General features: G+C 41.7%; 2 protein-coding genes across 13 annotated transcripts in view; one reads left to right on the top strand and one right to left on the bottom strand.

Moving 5' to 3' along the window:
• The window catches only part of LOC310843307 (uncharacterized protein), a 154,944-nt gene that overhangs the window by 98,891 nt on the left and 34,927 nt on the right, over positions 1–21,126 (top strand). The gene's annotated exons all lie outside the window — the stretch shown is intronic.
• On the bottom strand, positions 7,656–19,336 carry LOC310843708 (CD209 antigen-like protein C). Of its 7 annotated transcripts, XM_083737385.1 has the most exons (11): positions 19,128–19,336; positions 18,836–18,995; positions 18,469–18,642; positions 17,355–17,454; positions 16,279–16,362; positions 15,487–15,597; positions 13,961–14,059; positions 12,998–13,084; positions 11,900–12,051; positions 10,040–10,149; positions 7,656–8,131 (listed from the first exon to the last, which is right to left on the bottom strand). In XM_083737385.1, the coding sequence occupies exons 5-11, from the start codon at positions 16,346–16,348 to the stop codon at positions 7,978–7,980; spliced, it is 783 nt and encodes a 260-aa protein (XP_083593511.1). In that variant the 5' UTR covers positions 16,349–16,362; positions 17,355–17,454; positions 18,469–18,642; positions 18,836–18,995; positions 19,128–19,336; the 3' UTR covers positions 7,656–7,977. The 7 variants fall into 7 exon arrangements, with proteins under 7 accessions (XP_083593511.1, XP_083593515.1, XP_083593510.1 ...); XM_083737389.1 differs by lacking the exon at positions 18,469–18,642; XM_083737384.1 differs by lacking the exon at positions 18,836–18,995.

The following is a 21,126-nucleotide window of genomic DNA, read 5'->3' as shown; positions in this document are numbered from 1 at the left end:
TGCTTATAAGGCAAGGTGTAAACATACCATTTTCATGTACTAAAACTGGTAAGGACCCTTTAAAATCTTTGTATTCACAATCTACCTGGGCTAGACTGGTTTTTACTGCTTGGACCCCATAGGGAGTTCCAAACAACTATTTACCTTCTAAAAATTGGCCAGGCTGTAATAACCCCTGAGGAAGCATCAGCCCCTGTGTCCTGTAACCCAGCTATTAATAGGTTATTAATTTTAATTTCATCACTGAATTGCACCTGAGCACCTGAACCCATCTAGATTGACACAAGTCAATTAATGCCGTTCTCACAGAGGCCCATTCTGGTGAAACATTTTCTGTTGAAGCTTGCAAAGTACTGGAAGACACAAAATCTACCCACCCGGGAAGAATGGCAGATGAAGCTGATGGACTTCATGGAACTGGCGGAAATGACTGGTAGAATCCGAGACCAGGGAGAAGAGTCGGTGGAAGAAGATTGGAAGAAATTTGAAGTCTATTTACAGAAACATTGTAAAATTAAGGAATGTTAGAAGGTGGCTGGAATGAAGTTATGTGGCTTTAGCAGAAGTATTATAAAGGATTAAGTAAAAATAGATTGTTTTTTTTTTATAATATTTTTATTAGTTTTAAGAAATACAGAAAAAAGAATAAAGGACAGTTATAAGGAAATAGAATAGATGAATAACAAATTTCCATGTTCTTTTTCCATCAAATCTAAAGGACTTCCCCACATCCTCCAAACCCTGCGTTCTCTGTCATATAAAACATCAGCAATTTGTTAACTTATTTCAAAGCTTAATGTATCTTCCATTTTATCATGTTCCCTGATTTCAATTTTACTATAACCCAATTCTTGTATGTTTTGTATTAAACACAATAAAGTTATTTCGTTATTTTACCTCTATATTCTTGTGTCTTAATTTTCATTTCATTAACTTATACTTGCTGAAGCTAGAGTTTCCTAAAAGGTGCATTTTTTTTAACATTCATACAGCTTATAATGTTTTTTCAAATAGTCCTTAAACTTTTTCCAGTCCTCCTCAATTGTTTCTTCTCCCAAGTCTCGGATTCTGCCAGTCATTTCAGCCAATTCCATATAGTCCATCAACTGTGATTGCCATTCCTCCAGCGTGGGTAAATCTTGTGTCTTCCAATATTTTGCAATCAAGATCCTTGCTGCTGTGGTAGCGTACATGAAAAAGGTTCTGTCCTTCTTAAGCACTCTCTGGTCCACCATGCCCAGAAGGAAGGCCTCTGGTTTCTTAGGTAAGGTAAATCTCAGTACCTTTTTTAGTTCATTATGGATCATTTCCCAGAAGGCCTTCACTTTCGGGCAGGTCCACCAGAGATGAAAGAATGTCCCTTCCGCCTCTCTACATTTCCAACATTTATTGTCAGACAGATGGTATATCTTAGCTAATTTGACTGGGGTCATGTACCACCGGTATACCATTTTCATAATATTTTCCTTCAAGGCAGTGCATGCCGTAAATTTCAAACCGGTGTTCCATAACCTTTCCCAGTCTGCAAACATAATGTTGTGCCCCACATCCTGCGCCCATTTTATCATGGCGGATTTGACTGTCTCGTCCTGTGTATTCCACTTAAGCAGCAAGTTATACATTCTCGAAAGTAGTTTATTTTTTGGCTCTAACAATTCAGTCTCTAGTTTCTATTTTTCCACCTGGAATCCAACCTTTTTATCTATTTTAAAGACTTCCTGAATTTGCGCATAGTGCAGCCAATCTCGCACCTTAGTTTTCAGTTTTTCCAAGCTCAGCAACCTCCAATTGTCTCCAATTTTTTCAATTATTTCCCAATATTTAGGCCAATGGGCCTCCATGTTAAGTCTCTTACGTGCCTTGGCCTCCACCGGTGAGAGCCACCTCGGAGTCTTACTCTCCAATAAGTCTTTATATTTTGTCCAGACCATCAAAATTGCTCTTCTGACAATATGGTTTTTAAACAATTTGTGCACTTTAACCTTGTCATACCACAAATATGCATGCCACCCAAACGCATTGTCAAACCCTTCCAGATCTAGGACATCAGTGTTCTCCAGTAAAATCCAATCTTTCAACCAGCAGAAGGCTGCAGACTCATAATATAACCTCAAGTCTGGCAGGGCAAATCCCCCTCTTTCTTTCGCGTCAGTTAATATTTTAAACTTTATTCGGGGCTTTTTGCCCTGCCAAACAAACTTAGAAATATCCTTCTGCCACTTTCCAAAACATTCCACCTTGTCCACGATCTGTAGGGCCTGAAACAAAAATAACATTTTCGGCAGTACATTCATCTTTACAGCAGCTATTCGGCCTAACAAGGAAAGTTTCAATCTTGACCATGTTTCCAAATCTCTTTTGATTTCCGACCAACATTTCTCATAGTTATCTTTAAACAAATTCAAATTTTTGGAGGTCAGATACACCCCTAGGTATTTTACTTTTTTAACCACATTCAACTCCGTTTCTTTAGAGAACTCATCTGTTTCTGTAACTGTCAAATTTTTTGCTAAAACCTTGGTTTTTTGCTTATTTAACTTAAACCCCGCCACCCGACCAAAGTCAGAAATTAATTCTAACACTCTTTTAGTACTGGAGACTGGTTCCTGTAATGTTAATACCAAGTCGTCTGCAAATGCTTTCAATTTATATTGTTTCACTCCGACCTCAATTCCTTGGACCAACCGGTCCTTTCTAATCATGTTTAGCAACACCTCCAGAACTGAGATGAACAATAGGGGGGATAGGGGGCACCCCTGACGTGTCCCTTTTTCAATTTTAAACTCCTCTATCACCACATTGTTAACTATCAATTTAGCTTTTTGTTCTGTATAGATTGCTTCTATACCATTTTCAAACCCCCGCCCCACTCCCATCTCTTCCAAATTTTTCTTCATGAACATCCAAGAAATATTATCAAAGGCCTTCTCTGCATCAATAAAAATTAAAGCCGCTCTAGTGTTAAGATTTGTTTGTAGAAGTTCCAAAATGTCAATAATGTTTCTTGTGTTGTCAAACAAATGCCTACCAGGGAGAAAGCCAGCCTGGTCCTTATGGATCACTTCATTTAATACTTTTTTAAATCTACTTGCCAGAATATCTGCAAAAATTTTGTAATCCACGTTTAGGAGTGAGATGGGGCGGTAATTCTTAAGTTGAGTCTTTTCAGTTTCTAGTTTAGGTATCAATGTGATGAAAGCTTCTTTCCACATTTCCGGTGCCTTCCTTCCCTCCATAATCTGGTTGCAAACCTCCATCAAGGGTTGTATCAAATAGTCCTTTAAAACTTTATAATATTTGGAGGTTAGACCATCAGGGCCTGGAGACTTGCCCAATTGAAGATTCTGAATGGCACTTTCAATTTCTTGCTGTGTGATGTTACAATTCAGGTTTGTTCTCATTTCCAGGGGTATTTTTTGTAATCCATTAGTTTTAAGAAATTGATCCACCTCGGAAGCTTTTTGCGGCCCTTGTGAGTAGAGTTCTTTGAAATATCTCTGGAAACACTTTCTAATTTCCTCGGGTTTCTGAACCATTCTCCCTTCGATCTCTAGATTTGTAACTGTGTTAAGCTTTTGTCTCTTTTTCAACTGCCAGGCTAGCAGTTTCCCACACTTATTCGCTGATTCAAAGGATCTTTGTTTCATTTGTTTAATTTTCCATTCCACCTCTTGATTTATCAATTTTGAATATTGCGTCTGGAAAAATTTCACTTCTCTTAAAACATCCTTCGACTTAGGCCTAGATCTTAATTTTTTCTCTCCTTCTCTTATTTTCTCCAATATCTTCTCCTTCTTTTCATTCCAGAGCCTCTTCTTAATCGTGTTTTGTTGTATTAGAAACCCTCTCATAACTGCCTTGCTTGCGTCCCAGATTATTCTTTTTTCCACGGTGGTGTTCAAATTTATCTCAAAATAGTCCTTTAAAGTTTTTTGGGCCTTCTTAACAATCTCCTGATCTCTTAATATAGTGTCATTCATTTTCCATCTGAAGGATCCGGTTGTATTTAGTCTCAGTTCCACTTTCAAAGCATTATGGTCGGAGCAGGTTTTTGGGCAGATTTCCACTTTTCTAATCTTAGGTGCCAGTCCTCTAGTTGTCCATATTTGGTCGATTCGTGTCCATGTCAGATGAGCTTCAGAAAAGAAAGTCCCTTCTTTCCCTAGAGGGTTCTTAACCCTCCATATGTCGATTAAGTCCATATTGTCAGTCATTTCAAAAAAGGTTTTAGGTAGTCTGCCATCTTTCGATATGTTGGCACTTTGTGACTTATCCATGTTTACAGACACAACCCCATTCATATCACCCAGCATAATGATGTTATTATAGTCCAAGTAATCCAGCATAGTCTCATGCAGCTTCCTAAAAAATTCCGATTTTCCCTCATTTGGAGCGTATATTCCTAATATCAAAAATTTTTCTCCTTGTGTCTGTATTTCAATCGCCAAAGTTCGGCCATGTTCATCTTTAAATAAGAATTTCGGTGACAGGCTCTCCTTTGCATATATCACCACTCCTCTTTTCTTAACTTTATCCGAAGAAATAAATTCTTGGCCTAGTCTTTTATTAATTAGCACTTTTCTGTGGAGCCTTGTCACATGTGTTTCTTGTAGGCATATAACATCCAATTGTTCCTTTTTCAAAATGTGAAAAACTTTCCTTCTTTTTTCCGGGGAATTTCCGCCATTTATGTTCCAACTGAGAAGCTGCAGAGACATCCTGGTTCAATTGACAGGTCCTACAATGGGGTGTCTAAGTTTCCCTCCGATCCCGGAGGAGGTAGTACTGGTCCAGATCCAGGTGGTATGACTCTTGAAGGTGGTCCCGGTGGTGGTGGAGGCCAGGAAGCTGCAGCTCCTTTTTGCAGGTCCTCCTCGTGGTCGTGTAGGAACTTCTGCTGGTCTTCAGGTGATTTAATTTTTATTTTCCTTCCTTTGTAAGTAAATGAAAGTCCTTGTGGAAACTCCCACCTATAAGGAATTCCGTTGTGTCTCAACAGTTTAGTCAGGTCTATATAGGTAGTCCTAAGTTCCAAGAGATATTTGGGTATATCTCTGTAAATTTCTGCTCTTTGGCCTTCTATCTCCAAAGATTTCTTGAAATGTAGGCCTAATATCTTATCCCTCTCTTCTCTTGATCTCAGAATAACTAAGCAGTCTCTGGACTTGTCTTTCTTTACAGATTTTCCCAGTCTAAAGGCTGTCACAATTTTAAAGTCCTTTTCTTCCTCAATTCCCCAGAATTTGGAGAACAAAAGTGTCAGAAATCCCTCTAGGTTGTCTTTCTCCAGTTCCGGGATAGCCCTTATCCTGAGGTTGCTTTCTTTACTTTTCAATTCAACCAATGACAGGTAGGCTTGTTGTTCCCCTACCTGTCTTTTCAGAGGCCTTACTTCCCCTTTAACTTCATCAACCTTTATGTTCGCCTGTTCTGCTTTTTGGTTGGCTTCCACAGCTAATTTATAGTTTTCAGCCGTAGCTCCTTGCAGTTTTTCAATCGCCTGGGTATGCTGCGAAACCTGTTCAGTTAATCTGCCAATAGAGGATGTAGCTTGGTCAATTTTTGATGTTTGATTGTCCACTTTTTGATTTAAAACTGCCAGTTATTCCAAAATTTGTTTCAAAACTGTTTCCGATCCTCCAGTTGCCATATCTTCTGTAACAGGCTGTACAAATTCCACCTCCTGTGCTGTCAGCACAGTTGGGACGGATGATCTACGATGATGAGTTAAAGTTGTTTGCGTAAGTTGCCCAGATTTTTTCTCTTTTTCTTTGTCTTTAGCTTTAGCTGCTCTTGTTCTCCCTGAGCCGCTCATTCCACACCTGCCTCTGTTCAAGGTCAAATGATCTTTTGTCCCATGAGAAAGACGAGTCCAAAGTATAAACAATTAGACCACAAAAAATTTCAATAAAGTTCAATTCCCAGGCCACTATACTTCCACAATCCTCTAGGGGGAGTATTTCAAAATTTCAAAGAAGGAAGGAACTATTTTCTGCCATTGAAGTTCCTATATTCCCCATGTTAAATTTTTGTAATTCCAATGCACAAAAGGAAGGTTTCCAAAGCTTCCAGTTTCTTAAACTCCAGCCACAAGGTGTCAAAGGAGGTCTCAGCAACAATGTTAAACGTTAATATCTCAGTCCATGCAACAGTTTAAGTCTCTGCTACAATGTCGTCAGTTTGACAGCAGTTTGACAGTTCTCTTCTATACACTGGCAGCCCGATGACGGGGTTACCCCTTTTAATTCCGTTTAGCTCAAAAATAGGGGGACAGTTCCAAAAGGCAAAAGTCCATAAATTTCACAATTCTTTCCCTTCTCTCCTCAAAGATACACAGTCTATCAATGCACTCTTTCTTCCACTTTTACAGTCCCTTTTAAACACTGCAGCTCGCTTCAGAGCCCTTGCTTTGGTCTAATTAGCAGAGTCGGGAGGCGGACTTCCTGTTACTCACCTCCCGTTTTCAGCCGAATTTCTCCAATTTGGTTAAAGATTTAAACCCTTTACTCACGGGTATGTTGCTCCAATTTCGATGTTTTCAAGAAGAAAGGTCGGCGCTCATCAGCAGCAGCAGCGCGGCTTTGCATCCACGAAAAGAGCGATGAACTCACAGCGCCGCTCCCCCTTTCACGTTCCGGAGCCTCTTACGAGGCTCCTTCTCCGCTTCTGGGGGGGCTCCAGGCGCCCGCCGAGTCCCACGGCCGCAGGCTCGCTCAAGTAAAAATAGATTGTTAATGGATGAAAGGAGGGAAGGTAAAGGTACATTGTATCAGGATAAAAATTGGGAAGGATGGAAAGGATTTGTTGAAATAGCTAACCAAACTAGAATACAAAAAAGGGAGGTGCGAGGAGGTCAAGGAAACAAGCAAAGCTATGGGAATGAAAGCTATGGGAAGGTTCATTGTAATTTTTTTTTGTTTTTTCTTTTTCTTTTTGGTTTAATTGTATCTATTTTTCCGTTTGTTACAAGTCTGTGTTTAATTTGGTGTGTTCTCTTTTTCTTTTTGTAACCTTTAAAATCTTAATAAATATTATTTAAAAGGAAGAAGAAGAAGCTTGATTCTGGGGAGTGGGAGCTGCTGTTAGATGTTGGTCATTTGGCCTTTCTCCCTCCTCCCATGAAGCTTCCTCAGACTGCAGCACACACACTTGTGCTGTTCTCGATATGCGACCTGTCCGCCATTTTCTGTCTTGTCGCAAGCTACCATCTTTCTTCCAGCCATCAATCATGCAAGACGTGGCAGGAGAGGTCCCCGGCTAGGCTCCTGGGGTGCTAGTCCTCAGCATAGACCTAGCTACTCACACCTTGAAAAGGTGTGATTCACAACAGCAGAATCTCATAGGTTAGTTTTCTCAGTTGACAGTAACTGTGCATAGGAGCCAACTCCTAGGGGGCAGAGGTCCCTTGACCCTCTGATCACCCTGTGATCAATTATGCGGGGGGGGGGAGCTTACCTGCTCCGTGCTCAATATTTTGTTCAGGTTGGCACCCCTGCCACCATGAATGCCATGGAAGCAGCACCACATGCTGCCATGCTGTGCCCACACTGGTGTGGACCCCCGTCTTGCCCCCTGCCAAGCTCTGAAGAAATCGAGAACAGTTCAATGGGTTTGTTGCCCAGTGTTAACTCTATATGAGAGTAAGGGTGCCGGAATTTCCCAATGAGAAAGCCAAAGTTGTATTTGTGATTAGCCTGCTAGAAGGGGACACCAGGCACTGGGTGGCCCCCATTCTCACTGCTGTCAGAAAACAGGCTATGATTGGACCCTTCCATTCTCTATTTTTGTAGCCATCCAGATCTGAGCTTGCAGGAAAAGGTCTTTTCAAGGTGATTTTAAGGGCGGATGCCAAAGAGTCCCGCAACCTAGATGGCAGAGTGTGGATTGTGCATTAAAACAGTGGGGTGGTGTGATCTCTTGGTTTTGCTTTTGTGTAGAAATCATGGGATACAGTTTCATTCATCTTAAAGTGTCTTCTTAGAGCCAGGCATCATCAGGCACCTTCTTACAAATATACTGTAGGCGTTGAGCACAGTTAAATGCCATCCAGCATCTTTCGTAGTAGCAATCAAAGGTCATTGCACCACAGTCGTGGAACGCTTCATAATTTGGCTCGTAGTAATTCCAGTACCTGAAAAGAAAGAAACAGCAGCACTGATGAATCAAGATTGGATGTTTACGTCCTCACCTGCTCCCCATGCCTTCTACCATTAAAAAGATGTTCAGATCTTTTTCTCTTAACCTCCCCCCACAACTGTGATGGATTTTTCTCCCCAGATTTTAGAATTCTAACCATGTAAAAACAACAACAACAACAACAACAACAACAACAACAACAACACACACACACATATACACATACACACACAAACTAAGACTCTCTACATTCTTTTCATATGAAGTGATTTCTCATAGGAAACTACAAAAAAGTGAGGCTGTCACTGTGGAAGGCTCAGTGGTACGCACAAGAACTTTCATTCAATTTATTCAGTTTATTTTACAATTTTGGGTAGTATCCAATGCAGTACTTCTGCTATTGCCAGGATTTCCATTTTTGCAACAGAACCGCCCCTCTCTCCTCTCCATATGCACCCACATCCTCCTCAGATCTGCTCTGTACTGTTGTGGGTGATGGAGAGAGAGCCTTACTCTCTCGTGGCCGAGTTAACACAGTGGTGATTGATCTGAGCATATTAAAAACTTGTTAGATTTGCATCCGCTTTCATCCACCTCATCTCACATCCATGAGAATAGCAATGACAGTATACAGAAACTAAAATAGCTACAAAAAATAATCTATAACCACAAAGCCATTATAGAGTTGATTGAAATATATCATCATCTCATTGATTGAAATATATCATCATCTCTCACATATATATCTAATCTAAATCTTACGTGATGGTTCTAAGTTTAATCAATTATCCATAGCTGATAAAGGAATCACCCTAGCCTCCCACTTATTGGCCTTCCATTGTATACTGAATCAAGTCCCACTACATAGCACTAAAATTCTGTGATAAATGTATTCTTTAACTCCCCCATTTTCAACTCTCCATGAATCTATTCAATTGATACTAGTAATAATGGTGTAGTAGGTGTTTTTTATTCCCATGAGATGTTTGGGTTGGATGTGCCCTTTGATCAAGTCTAAGTTCACATACAGCAGTGATTCACCAATTGGAGGTCCAAGGACCACCCACCCAGCGGCTCCATTACACCATTCACATAACAAAAACTGCCACAGAGATATCCAAATGTTCAAAGGTAGAGGGGCCCATGGGTCTTGGCTTCTGAAAAAGAAGGGGTCTGTACTACTTAGCTAACTGGGAACCACTGGCATACAGGGTTTAAGCTCCCAGCTGGCATTATCCAACTCCAATGGCCGTTTGTGAACTTTACTCAATGCCTTTGCCAAAAAGGTTAAGTGATTAGTATTGGGTGCATCAATGGAGATGAATGCCATTGGGTTTTGTTCCAGGAGAAAGCGACCCTCTATTCATCCAGTCTTGGTAATAAATGCCAGACCAGCTCGCTGTTCTACTACCAAGCTGTGGATGAGTGAGATCTTACTCTGACCTTGTCAATCAATCAACACGGGTTGAAAATAACTGTAAGGTACTTAAAGAGAACCATGAACTGTCTTAAACAACCCAAAACTATTGGGGATCTGTCAGTGATTCCTGCTTTGCAGGGGGTTGGACTAGATGACCCTTGGGGTCTCATCCAACGCTAAATTTCTATGTGTCTATGATTCTATCCAAGAGAGTGAGCTTCATCTACCCTCCCTTACACACTTACTTCATCTGCTCCTATTATTTTAGGTTTGAAATTGCTGGTTATTCAGCTTGTTTAGCAGATAACTGCAGAAATACTTTCCTAAAGAGAGTGTTGCTCAGCTTTAGGTTCTTGCAAGTCCTTTTGAAGCTGAGCTAAGCAACACAAAACATTTAAAATCATGCCTTGATCCTCTTCCGAATCACCGCATTCACTAGGTCAGAGAAGCATTTGGAACGCATGCCATTCTTCATAAACTTACGTGGTTTCAGGACTCATTCCTGATGTCCATCTCCATGTCCCTCCCTTGTCTTTAAAGAGTCCAATCCAAAAAAGCATTTTACGGCCTTTTACTTGCTGGTTTATAAAGAACTAGGGTAGAGGAAGGGAGAAAGAAAAAACAGAAAATCATCAGTAGGAATGAGGAGCAAGGCACTTCTCTCAAAGCCCTTCTAGACAATGTCCCTTTCTCTGGGAGACTACAGCCCTTGACCGACATTCAACAGGCGCAAAACAAATACGTTTCAAAAGGAGCAGGTGTCACCACTGGAAGTCCAATACACATTTTTTTAAGAAGCAGTGATCAAAACTATACAGTGGTACCTTTGTTCTCAAATGCCTTGGTACTCAAACACCTTGGTTCCCAAACGCGAAAACCTGGAAGTAAGTGTTCCAGTTTCTGAACATTTTTCAGAAGCCGAGTGTCCGATGTGGCTGTCTGGCTATTGTTCCCAGGGTGCCTGCACTAACCAGAAGATGCTCCTTGGTTTTCAAACATTTCATAAGTCAAATGAACTTCCGGAATGGATTAAGTTTGGCGTTTTGGGTTTTGCTATTTATTTTGCCTTTTTGTTTTTTAGGCTTTTTTGCTTCATTTGTTTTTGTGACTGTGTGGAACCCAGTTCAGCTACTTGTTGGTTGATTGATTGATTGATTGTGTGATTGTGGAAATGGTTAAAAGCCTCCCATCCAAACAATGACTATCATCAGTGCGGGTAAGAAAAAAATAATCATTTTAATTTCCGTCATCTACGATGCTTCTTATTAATTTTATAGCACATTACATAGATTCTTGCTTTCATTTTATGGTCTCGTTAGATAGTAAAATTCGTTTAAATTGCTGTTTTAGAGGATGCTTTTAAAAGGTTGGAATGGATGAATCTGTTTTGCATTGCTTTCTATGGGAAAGCACGCCTTGGTTGTGAAATGCTTTGGTTTTGGAATGGACTCCTGGAGTTTGAGAACCAAGGTACCACTGTACATAGTACTCCAAGTAAGGTTGCAACAAGCACCAAGAATAATTGTGTACTGAGGGTGTGCTATTGTCCCCCTGATCCCAATTATGATGATGCTGATGATGATGGAATCAAGGAAGCATCCCAAAGAGGAAATATTACAGTGAAGGGTAGCTTCACCTGCCCTCACCGAGACTGGCTACATATGTCTTTCCATATGTATGTCTTTCATGAAACAGAGTTAAAATTTCCAGATACTGTACTGTAAATGACTGTGCCATAAAACAGTTTGTCTTGAAACCATCTAGCAGGACAGTGACCTGTGTAGCAAACACTCCAATTTCTGCATCCATGCTTGCTTGTTGATTCCAGAGACACTGGAATCAGTCTGGTTGTGGTATGCTTGAAGGACTGATGATGGGGTCTCACTCATGTCTGTGCCCTGCAGCACCCCAGTAGCCCCTCTACCTGGGCTAAGGGGCTGGGAGAGGGATATACCTTGCAAGGTCCTCTAGAGTCATCTCCATGATACTCTCATGCCAGAGGGTTAGGGTGGAGCAGAGGAAGACTCTACAGAGCAGAGGAAGAATTTACCGGCAAGCCAAGGGATAGATGCCCCTCAAGTATCTCCTCCTTCACCTCCTCCAAGACCTCCTTCCTGACTGCCAGTTTCATTCTATTAGAGCTCAGCAGCTCCAAGAAGCCTTGGTGAGTCCCAGGTGGTAGCAGCTGCTCCCTGCCCCACCCACCCCTTGGCTTGACTGATGGAGTTGCTGTCTTGGCTGCATGCAGGGGGATTGGAGCCTCTTAAATGGATGGCGATGATAGGAGCCTTTGGCTCAAGGAGATCTCCCACCTTCCTGTCTGTACTCAGCTTTGATGCTCACCTGTTCTTCCCTTGTTTCCACAGAAATGAGCCTGGCGCCCTCCTGCTCACAATGTTTTTTGGAATCCGTCCATGAGCGTAGCTCAAGAGAAAAGAAATAGAATGTCCTTGAATATACAATCCAACCATCGTCCAAGTTCCTAGTAAGGATGTCTTTGAGTCAAGCCGGATAGGGAGGAAGAAAAGAGAAAGAAAACAAGAGAGGGAATTTAAGGGGACCAACTTTGTATTTCTGTGCGGACTTCAATTATTTTTGTTAAGTTCATTTCTGTGGCCACGTGATAACATACATTCATCTAGGAAGCTCAGAAAGATTAAAATAAGACCATTAACTCTTCACCCCATGCTGATGCTGCAGTAAATATCTGGGTGGGCATAGCTGGGAGTGCAGCCAAGAACCTTTTATTCGAGAGAATAGACAAAAGATGTACGTCCCCTCACAGGCCTTATCTGAACCCCTGGGGCCTCACCTATTTGTTAAAAATCTGGATACTCAGGGCAGCATCAGGGCAGACTTGAAGGTTGGGGAGGGGAAGTAGCTGTGGCTTATCACAAAATTCTCTTCCTGTCTCCAGGCTCTCTGCTGGGGGGGGAGGGGCAGGAATCTAGAGTGTGTGTTGCTGACGTTGGGCAACTGGGACAGATGAGGGAGTCTGCTGGTTTACCACCCACTTTGCTGTGCTGCCCAGCAGTCTCCCTGCCTGAGCTGACAGGATGGATCCAGTGGGCTTCCCAAATGGCTGTTTTCTGCTGCTCCAGAGAAGCGGACACGGAGCAATGGATCCAAACTACAAGAAAGAAGATTCCACCTAAACATTAGGAAGAACTTCCTGACAGTAAGAGCTGTTTGACAGTGGAATTTGCTGCCAAGGAGTGTGGTGGAGTCTCCTTCTTTGGAGGTCTTTAAGCAGAGGCTTGACAACCATATGTCAGGAGTGCTCTGATGGCGTTTCCTGCTTGGCAGGGGGTTAGACTCGATGGCCCTTGTGGTCTCTTCCAACTCTATGATTCTATGATTCTATGAGGGGCTTTCAGCTGGTGCAGAATCAGGGCTGATTCCCACTGCACTACAATTTTCCAGCATTATAGGGTAGCTTACCAATTTCCTTTTGCAGTTGATCATTTCTGTTGGCAAAATACCGCATTTCCTCTGATATGTTTTGAGCTGCAGCGAGTATTTGGAAGTCTAAAAGATTAGAAACAGTTTAAGGCAGGAGCATCTGAAATAACAATCTGCAAATCCTAAGAAACCATTTTCAAACATTTTGAAACGCTCTAGCCTAAAACGAGGAGCAGAGCTCCAGGATGGGGTTCTTATGAATATGAGGGCACATTTGATTCTCTGTGGCTGAGATCACCAATGAAAAGTCTCTGAAGAATGCTGCGGCTGGATCAAACCAAAGACCCACGCAATCCACTATCCTGTTCTCATATTAAAAGTGGCTCATGAAGTATCTCTGATGTTCCCCTCCTATGTCCTCCTTTTCTGCTGGGAATCACAGGGTCACAAAGCAATTCCTCCCTGAATCCCACAGCAGAGCCAAATATACAAAGAATACTTTGCAGTTTTCAATTATGCTTTGTGAGATCTAAGAAAACACAGGCACCCAAACTCTTTTTCTGATGAATATTGGGTTGCATTCCCTATAGTTCTAAAGAGGGCGTTCTGTAAGCGCAGGAATTTCTCCTTGTGCAATGCAATCTTCAGCCCCCTTCCCTCCAATCTGTTCTGAAGTCCCCCCCACTTTGTTGATGGCATGCAGGGAGAAGTGGGGGCAAAGTTCCCTTGTGCTAGTGCTAAAATCTTACACTAGCGCAAACATTGTGAATTGCAGTGTGTTGGGGAGGACAGCATTTCTAGTGGGGAGGTGTGAGAATCACAACTGTCTGCTTTTCTTCCTGCTGAGCAATGAAACAGGGATAAACTCTATTGGGTGCTGAGTTTCATTGAATACATGTATGGCTCAAGCAATATGAACCCCAAATTTAACTACAGGAATTGAACTCTGTTTAATTTAAACCTGTTTTAGCAAAAGTGAGGATTTGTATATAAAATGCTTACCATCCTTGTCCATATAGTTTGAATCAATCCCAACCACAAAGGTTCGAATCATGTTCATTGCCTCTTGGAACTCTGCTCTTTTTTCCACTTCCTTCTTATCTAAAAGGTAGAAAAGAAATGAAGAAAATGTGTTCTAGCACACTAGTCTGATGAGCTGTGCAAGCGGGATACTTGGTTTCAAACTGCTATTAATATTTAATTTTAAATGCTGACTTGTAACAGGTCCCGGGACCATAGGGAGAAGGGCGAATAAAAAATCAAATCAACAAAAACATGAATATGACTTCTATTAATATTTTCTGCTCCAAACACTTATACTCAGGTTTCCTATGCCTTGATTGTGGCTGCCCTGGTGGTCGGGAGTCCTGTTTCCATGGCTGGCCTTCCGCAGAGAGCATTAGATTTTTGGTTGTCTAGATACACCTAGAATCCTAGAATCCTAGAGTTGGAAGAGACCACAAGGGCCATCGAGTCCAACCCCCTGCCAAGCAGGAAACACCATCAGAGCACTCCTGACATATGGTTGTCAAGCCTCTGCTTAAAGACCTCCAAAGAAGGAGACTCCACCACACTCCTTGGCCGTAAATTCCACTGTCGAACAGCTCTTACTGTCAGGAAGTTCTTCCTAATGTTTAGGTGGAATCTTCTTTCTTGTAGTTTGGAACCATTCCTCTGTGTCCGCTTCTCTTGGAGCAGCAGAAAACAACCTTTCTCCCTCCTTCATGTGACATCCTTTTATATATTTGAACATGACTATCATATCCCCCCTTAACCTCCTCTTCTCCAGGCTAAACATGCCCAGCTCCCTTAGCCGTTCCTCATAAGGCATCGTTTCCAGGCCTTTGACCATTTTGGTTGCCCTCCTCTGGACACGTTCCAGTTTGTCCGTGTCCTTCTTGAACTGTGGTGCCCAGAACTGGACACAGTACTCCAGGTGAGGTCTGACCAGAGCAGAATACAGTGGCACTATTACTTCCCTTGATCTAGATGCTATACTCCTATTGATGCAGCCCAGAATTGCTAACTAATCCTCCTTTGCTGTGGGAGAGCCCCCGTTTCTGGTCCTCGGCACCCTGCCCTCTGCTAGGGCTCCAGTTCCTTCAAGGAAAGTGTTTGGGGAAAACAGGCTGCAAAGGATAAGGCCATGGCTAATGTGGCTGGCTCCATAGCCTACCTAAATATTGATGTCCCTTGTGGTCTCTTCCAACTCTATGATTCTATGATTCTCTGATTCTAGTTGGGAAAGGAGGAGAGAATTGCAAGCTGGGAAAGGGAATATTCCAGGATGTCTCAGGGACTTGTGTTAGGCTGTGCTTCTGTCCCAAGTGCTGGAACTCACTTATTCAGGGAGAACAAAACAGTGCCATTGCTCTCAGTGGGTGACAGCTGGAACTCCCTCCCTGACATGAAAGAGAGATGAAAGGGGTAAATGGAAGCTGCATCCTGCCTTCTATTTTTGGAAATGCTATTGGCATTAAAATAAAGCCCGTGTTATTAGTTGCTAAGTCCACCAATAATGTACTTACATAGCATGTAAATCAGCAGCGTCATGGCAGTAAGGATGAAAATCTCAAATATGATCAATCTTTCACCCGTTGGAGATTTGAAGAATGTAACCAAGTCCTGAATAGCAGATGCTTGAAGAAAGAAAATTCTGCTTTAGCCCTCAATAGCCAACATACCATTGCCACTCCAGGAAAAAGGGTTTCCATGTGCTGTGGAATCCATCAGCCAGAGACACTCAACTGTTCAGGGGGTGGGCAATTGGGAGGATAAAAGCAGGTGGAGGAAGCCAGGCGAGATGCCTTGCTGCTTGAGGAAACTTTTCTGACCAATGTCTGGATCAGAAGACAGGAGCCTTTGATACGACTTTCTGCCCCCCAGGCAAATGACAAGATGCTCCCTCCAAATACATAATTCCACATACACAAGCTGGGCTGGGCTGGCCATTGGCTCTTATCTCAATGTGGCTAACGGGGCAGCAGACTAACTGAGGAGGCGCAGTGCAGCTTGTGTGGTCTGCACATCTCTACCCACGGCCCAGACCTGCTACCTGAGGCAACTGCCTCACTCTGCCTCATTGTACAGCCATTCCTGACTGCACACACTAAAGGATTACAGCAGCCAGCAGCAAAGAGTGGGCTCACCCCTGGGGTTTCTATGGGGCTTAGTGGACCTCTGGCACCCAAAGAGCTGTGGGGGCTTTTCTCAGCACTCCTCCCTGGCACAACCTGACTGGCTCCACTCCCTGCCCGTCTCCCCATCAACTTCCCTTTCCCGCGCATTCCTTCTCCCCTGTGACTGTGCTGTATACAGACCACCAGTTTCATTTGCTTTTGCTTTACGCCTTCTGGACGCTGAAAGCTTTGTGGGCGTTGCCTTCGCCATCCTCTCAGATGTGTCTGTGAAACAACAAACTATTATAACATGGAGGATAAGACCATGAACACACTGCTTGGATGCCGGGGGGTTTCCCTTCCAAGCTCAGAGTATAAGTCTCTTGTCAGGCATGAAAGTTCACAATATTCTCTTTGTTGTCCTGCACTTAAACTCCCCATTTCAAGAACATAATTTTAAAAATAGATGCACGTCTACAAATGTCAAGGATTTCATCGGTACAAAGTTGAAATGGGCAACAACTTCTGGCCAAAAATGGGTCTCAGTGAGGCATTTCCAACATTAAACTTTGGCGTCTTTCAGGATCAGACAATCCTTTCCCATAAAGACATTGTTGAGTACAATATAACTGAAATGTCTTTTTCTTTTGCTGGATCAATCTCCATCTTAAAAAGATGTTCCATATGGATTCAAAGGCATTTTAAAAAATGTTTTAGATAACATAGCTTTCTCATTTGCATCTTATTCCTCTCTAAGCTCCTGGGCATCTAGTTTATAGGACTTCAGTAAGCATTTGCAAGCAAAAGTTATGCGCTTGATCCATCTTTTCTCTCTATATTCATTTTATGGGGTAAATCAAATTTGGGGCAATCTTCTTTGTGGAAGAAATGGGTTGATTGTAAGATCTGTACACTAGATCAGCTGATAAATCAGATGGAGAATTTTTGGTTCTTTTTAAAATTGCAGCTGAAATCTCAGCTGCTGGTGTGTGCTGAAAAGAAATATCTTGCTTTGCAACATTTGCTGGTGTTTATTTATAGGCTATCTGCTTTGATACCAGCCCTCAGGCTGAAAATGGCTTCTCCATAATACATTACCAGATGTTCACCATTTAATAGACTGTGTGGGATCTATGAGGTCTTCAGATGTTCCTGGGTGCCAACTCCTTCCATCACAGGCATCATGGTCAATGTTTGGGGATGACAGGAGTTGCAGACCAGTAACATCTGGAGGGCAACATGTTCCCCATTGTTGATACATTTAATTATGGAATTACCTCCTGATCATCAGAAAAGATGGAGTACTAGATCCCATCTCAGTTGGATGCATAGAACTCCAATTGAGTCTAGCAAGACTTTGGAGACCATCAGTTGGACCTGGAAAAGAAGCAGAGAGAAGCTGTTACCCAGGCTCTCCAAGTCTGCCATTTTGTTTTCTTTTTGCAAAGACCCAGTCTGACATCTGGTGCTGTGGCTTAAAGGAAGGAAGGAAGGAAGGAAGGAAGGAAGAAGAAGGCTGTTGTCTAATCCCGTTTTGAAGCCATCTGAGCTAGCAGCCCTTGATATGCTAGCAAATGGGTTTTCCAAAGACTTGTATTTTCTGGATCATGATCTAGATCTGGATTGACAAACTGGGCCCATGAATCAGAGCAGGGCACCTGTATTGAAGAAGAAGAAGAAGAAGAAGAAGAAGAAGAAGAAGAAGAAGAGGAGGAGGAGTTTGGATTTGATATCCCGCCTTTCACTCCCTTTAAGGAGTCTCAAAGTGACTAACATTCTCCTTTCCCTTCCTCCCCCACAACAAACCCTCTGTGAGGTGAGTGGGGCTGAGAGACTTCAAAGAAGTGTGACTAGCCCAAGGTCACCCAGCAGCTGCATGTGAAGGAGCGGAGACGTGAACCCGGTTCCCCAGATTACAAGACTACCGCTCTCAACCACTACACCACACTGGCTCTCACCAGGGAATAAAACAGAATGTGGTGCTCCTAGTTTGCGATGGAGTTGTAGCTTTAAGGTAAGGAACGTGGCTGTTTGAGAAGTGAAAACAACTTCATGGCTTGGCCAGCTATCAAACACCTGCCTGCATGGGGGAAGGAAGGAAGGAAGGAAGGAAGGAAGGAAGGAAGGAAGGAGGAGCCAGTTGTCTGGGAACAAGGAAACTAGCCTTATTCTGACTGCAGAGATAAAGAAAGAATGCAAATGAAGGCTCATGCCCACACTTGTCGACTCCCAGGCCAGATCAAAGGATGGGGATGGGATTACATCATTAATTACATCTGTTGCCAGCTTATAATAATTTATTATTTGTACCCCGCCCATCTGGCTGGGTTTCCCCAGCCACTCTGGGCAGCTTCCAACAAAGATGAAAAATATCACACCTTAAAAACTTACCTGAACAGGGCTGCCTTCAGAGAACAGGGCTTGGCACGAGACTTTCACTATGGACTATATAATGGCCAGCAGCTGAAGGAGACCGTGAGATCTTGATACATGATTCTATGCTCCATTCCAGAATGTGGAGAGAAAGACTGTCTGCCAGTCTGAAGCCTTCCAGATCTCCATCGGCTGGGCAGACATGAAGAACTGAACCTAATCTATCCATATTATTATTATTGTTTCCCAAGAACTTTTGCTTATTGGTTATATTGCTAGCTTTGTAGTTTATTCCAGTTGCTGCTGGCTTTACATTAGACTCTGTCCTACGTTGCTGATCAATTTCTTTGCTAATGTTAACCAATTAATAAAAGTTTGTCGCTACCTAAGAGTCTGTCAGTCCTCCGTCCAGTGGAATCTAAGAACCTCTAGATTGTCTGGTGGTTGCTATTGGCCAAACAGTCATTAGGAGGCCCTGGCCAGACAGCACCTGTACACAGTTCTAGAATGTTCCACCACTCAGTTTCATGGGATGACCCTGAGTTCTAGTATTTAAAAGAGAAAGACCACCTGTAATTTTAAAAAAAGTTTCCTATCATTTCCCCTCTTAGTGACCTTTTGGCCCTGGAATGAGACCCTGCAAATATCATAGCTTGTAATGAAAGGGTTAAACCCACCTCGCCTCTTTCTCTTTTGATAACTTCTTGTTGTCATGGAACAATCTTTTCTCTACTTTCTTCATAAGGTTGTTTCACCTTCCCACTGGCTAAGAACCACCTCCCTTGTGACGTCAGGTATTCCAGAACTGCTCCCATTTAGTCTATACCATTTCTTGATTGGCTCCTCATCATATCCAATCAGCATTCGTTATACCACCTATTTTTTCAAATGATTTTACATTTAATTTTTTATTTAGGTCGGGTACATACATTACCTTCAAAGCATATCCCTCAGAAGAATCCTTACTCCTCATAAACTCTGCTAGTAATACTCTGCTAGACAAGGGTGCCCACTCTCACCTTTATTATTCATTATGGTTTTGGAAATATTAAATCAAGAAATCAGATTGGATCAAGAAATAAATGGAATATCCCTAGGAGAGGAAATATACAAAATAAGGGCATTTGCAGATGATTTAGTCTTAATGGTGGAAAATCCCAAGGAAAACATAGCAAAGGCTCTAGAAAAAATGGGAAACTTTCGAAAGGTATCAGGTTTTGCTTTGAATAAAGAAAAAACAAAACTAATGGTAAAAAAAAACATGGGAGATCAAGAGAAAAAGGACCTGGTAGAAAAATCTGGATTACAAATTGTAAAAAAAGTGAAATATTTAGGAATACAAATAACAATGAAAAATATAAATTTGTTTGAAGATAATTATAAAAAAAAATTGGGAAGAAACAAAAAGAGAAATGGAAACTTGGACAAGATTGAATTTAACACTCTGGGGTAGAATTTCAGCTATTAAAATGAATATCTTACCAAAACTTCTGTTCCTTTTCCAAATGATTCCCATAATAGGTAAAGATGATTGTTTTAAAAAATGGAAAACGGACCTAACAAAGTTTATATGGCAAGGCAAAAAGCCACGGATCAAACATAAATTATTAACCGACATAAAAGAGCGGGGAGGTTTTGGACTCCCAGACCTGAGACTATATTACTTGGATCAAGGATTGGATTAAATTGGATAACAGTGACATTTTGGATTTGGAGGGATGGAAGAACAGATATGGTTGGGATGCCTATCTAATTTATAACAAAGTGGCAGTCCATAAAGAATTTCTAAGCCACGTAATTAGAAATGCATTATACAAGGTCTGGGTGAGACATAGAAGGTTGTTAGAACCGAAAACCCCATGGTGGGTCTCCCCGTTAGAAGTTCTATCGGTTAAAAAGAAAAATACTATAGGAAGAATGGTGACATACCAGCAGCTCCTAAAGGAAGAACAGGGCCAATTAAAACTAAGACTATACGAAGAGGTGACCCAATACTGTACCACATGGCTACAATATCACAAAATTGCACAAATATTCAACCAGGATAAAGTAATTGGATTTGAAAAAGAAGAATCAAAATTACAAAAAGTATTATTACAAAACTCAAAAAAGAATTATCTAAAATGTATAATTTATTATTAGAATGGGAATTAAAGGATGAAGAAGTAAAAGAAGTTATGATTAAATGGGCATGTGATATAGGATATGTAATTCGGCTGGAACAATGGGAGAAATTATGGAAAGATATTAAATTCACAGCATGTTATACAAGAAGAGAAAATTTTATGAAAATTGTGTACCAATGGTACTTAACTCCGGTAAAATTGGCTAAAATTTACAAATTAAAATCGAATACCTGTTGGAGATGCAAAAAAGAAATAGGAACAATTTTTCACATGTGGTGGGAATGCCGACCTATTAAACAATTCTGGAATGAAATCTACGAAGAACTCAAAAAGATGTTTAAAATATCTTTCAGTAAAAAACTGGAGGCATTCCTTTTAGGTTTAATTACAAATGATATTCCCGAAAATCAAAGGAAAGTATTCCTTTATGCAACAACAGCTGCCAGGATGCTTATAGCAAAAAACTGGAAAGGGAGAAAAATTCCATCAGTGAAAGATTGGCAAATTAAATTTTGTGAATACATAAATCTGGCAAGACTCACAGCTTACA

The sequence above is a fragment of the Podarcis gaigeae genome, assembly GCF_964106915.1.
Source record: "Podarcis gaigeae genome assembly, chromosome: 4".
Taxonomy (NCBI): domain Eukaryota; kingdom Metazoa; phylum Chordata; class Lepidosauria; order Squamata; family Lacertidae; genus Podarcis; species Podarcis gaigeae.
Note: the sequence above shows the minus strand (reverse complement) of the source record. Positions and strands in the feature narration are given on the sequence as shown.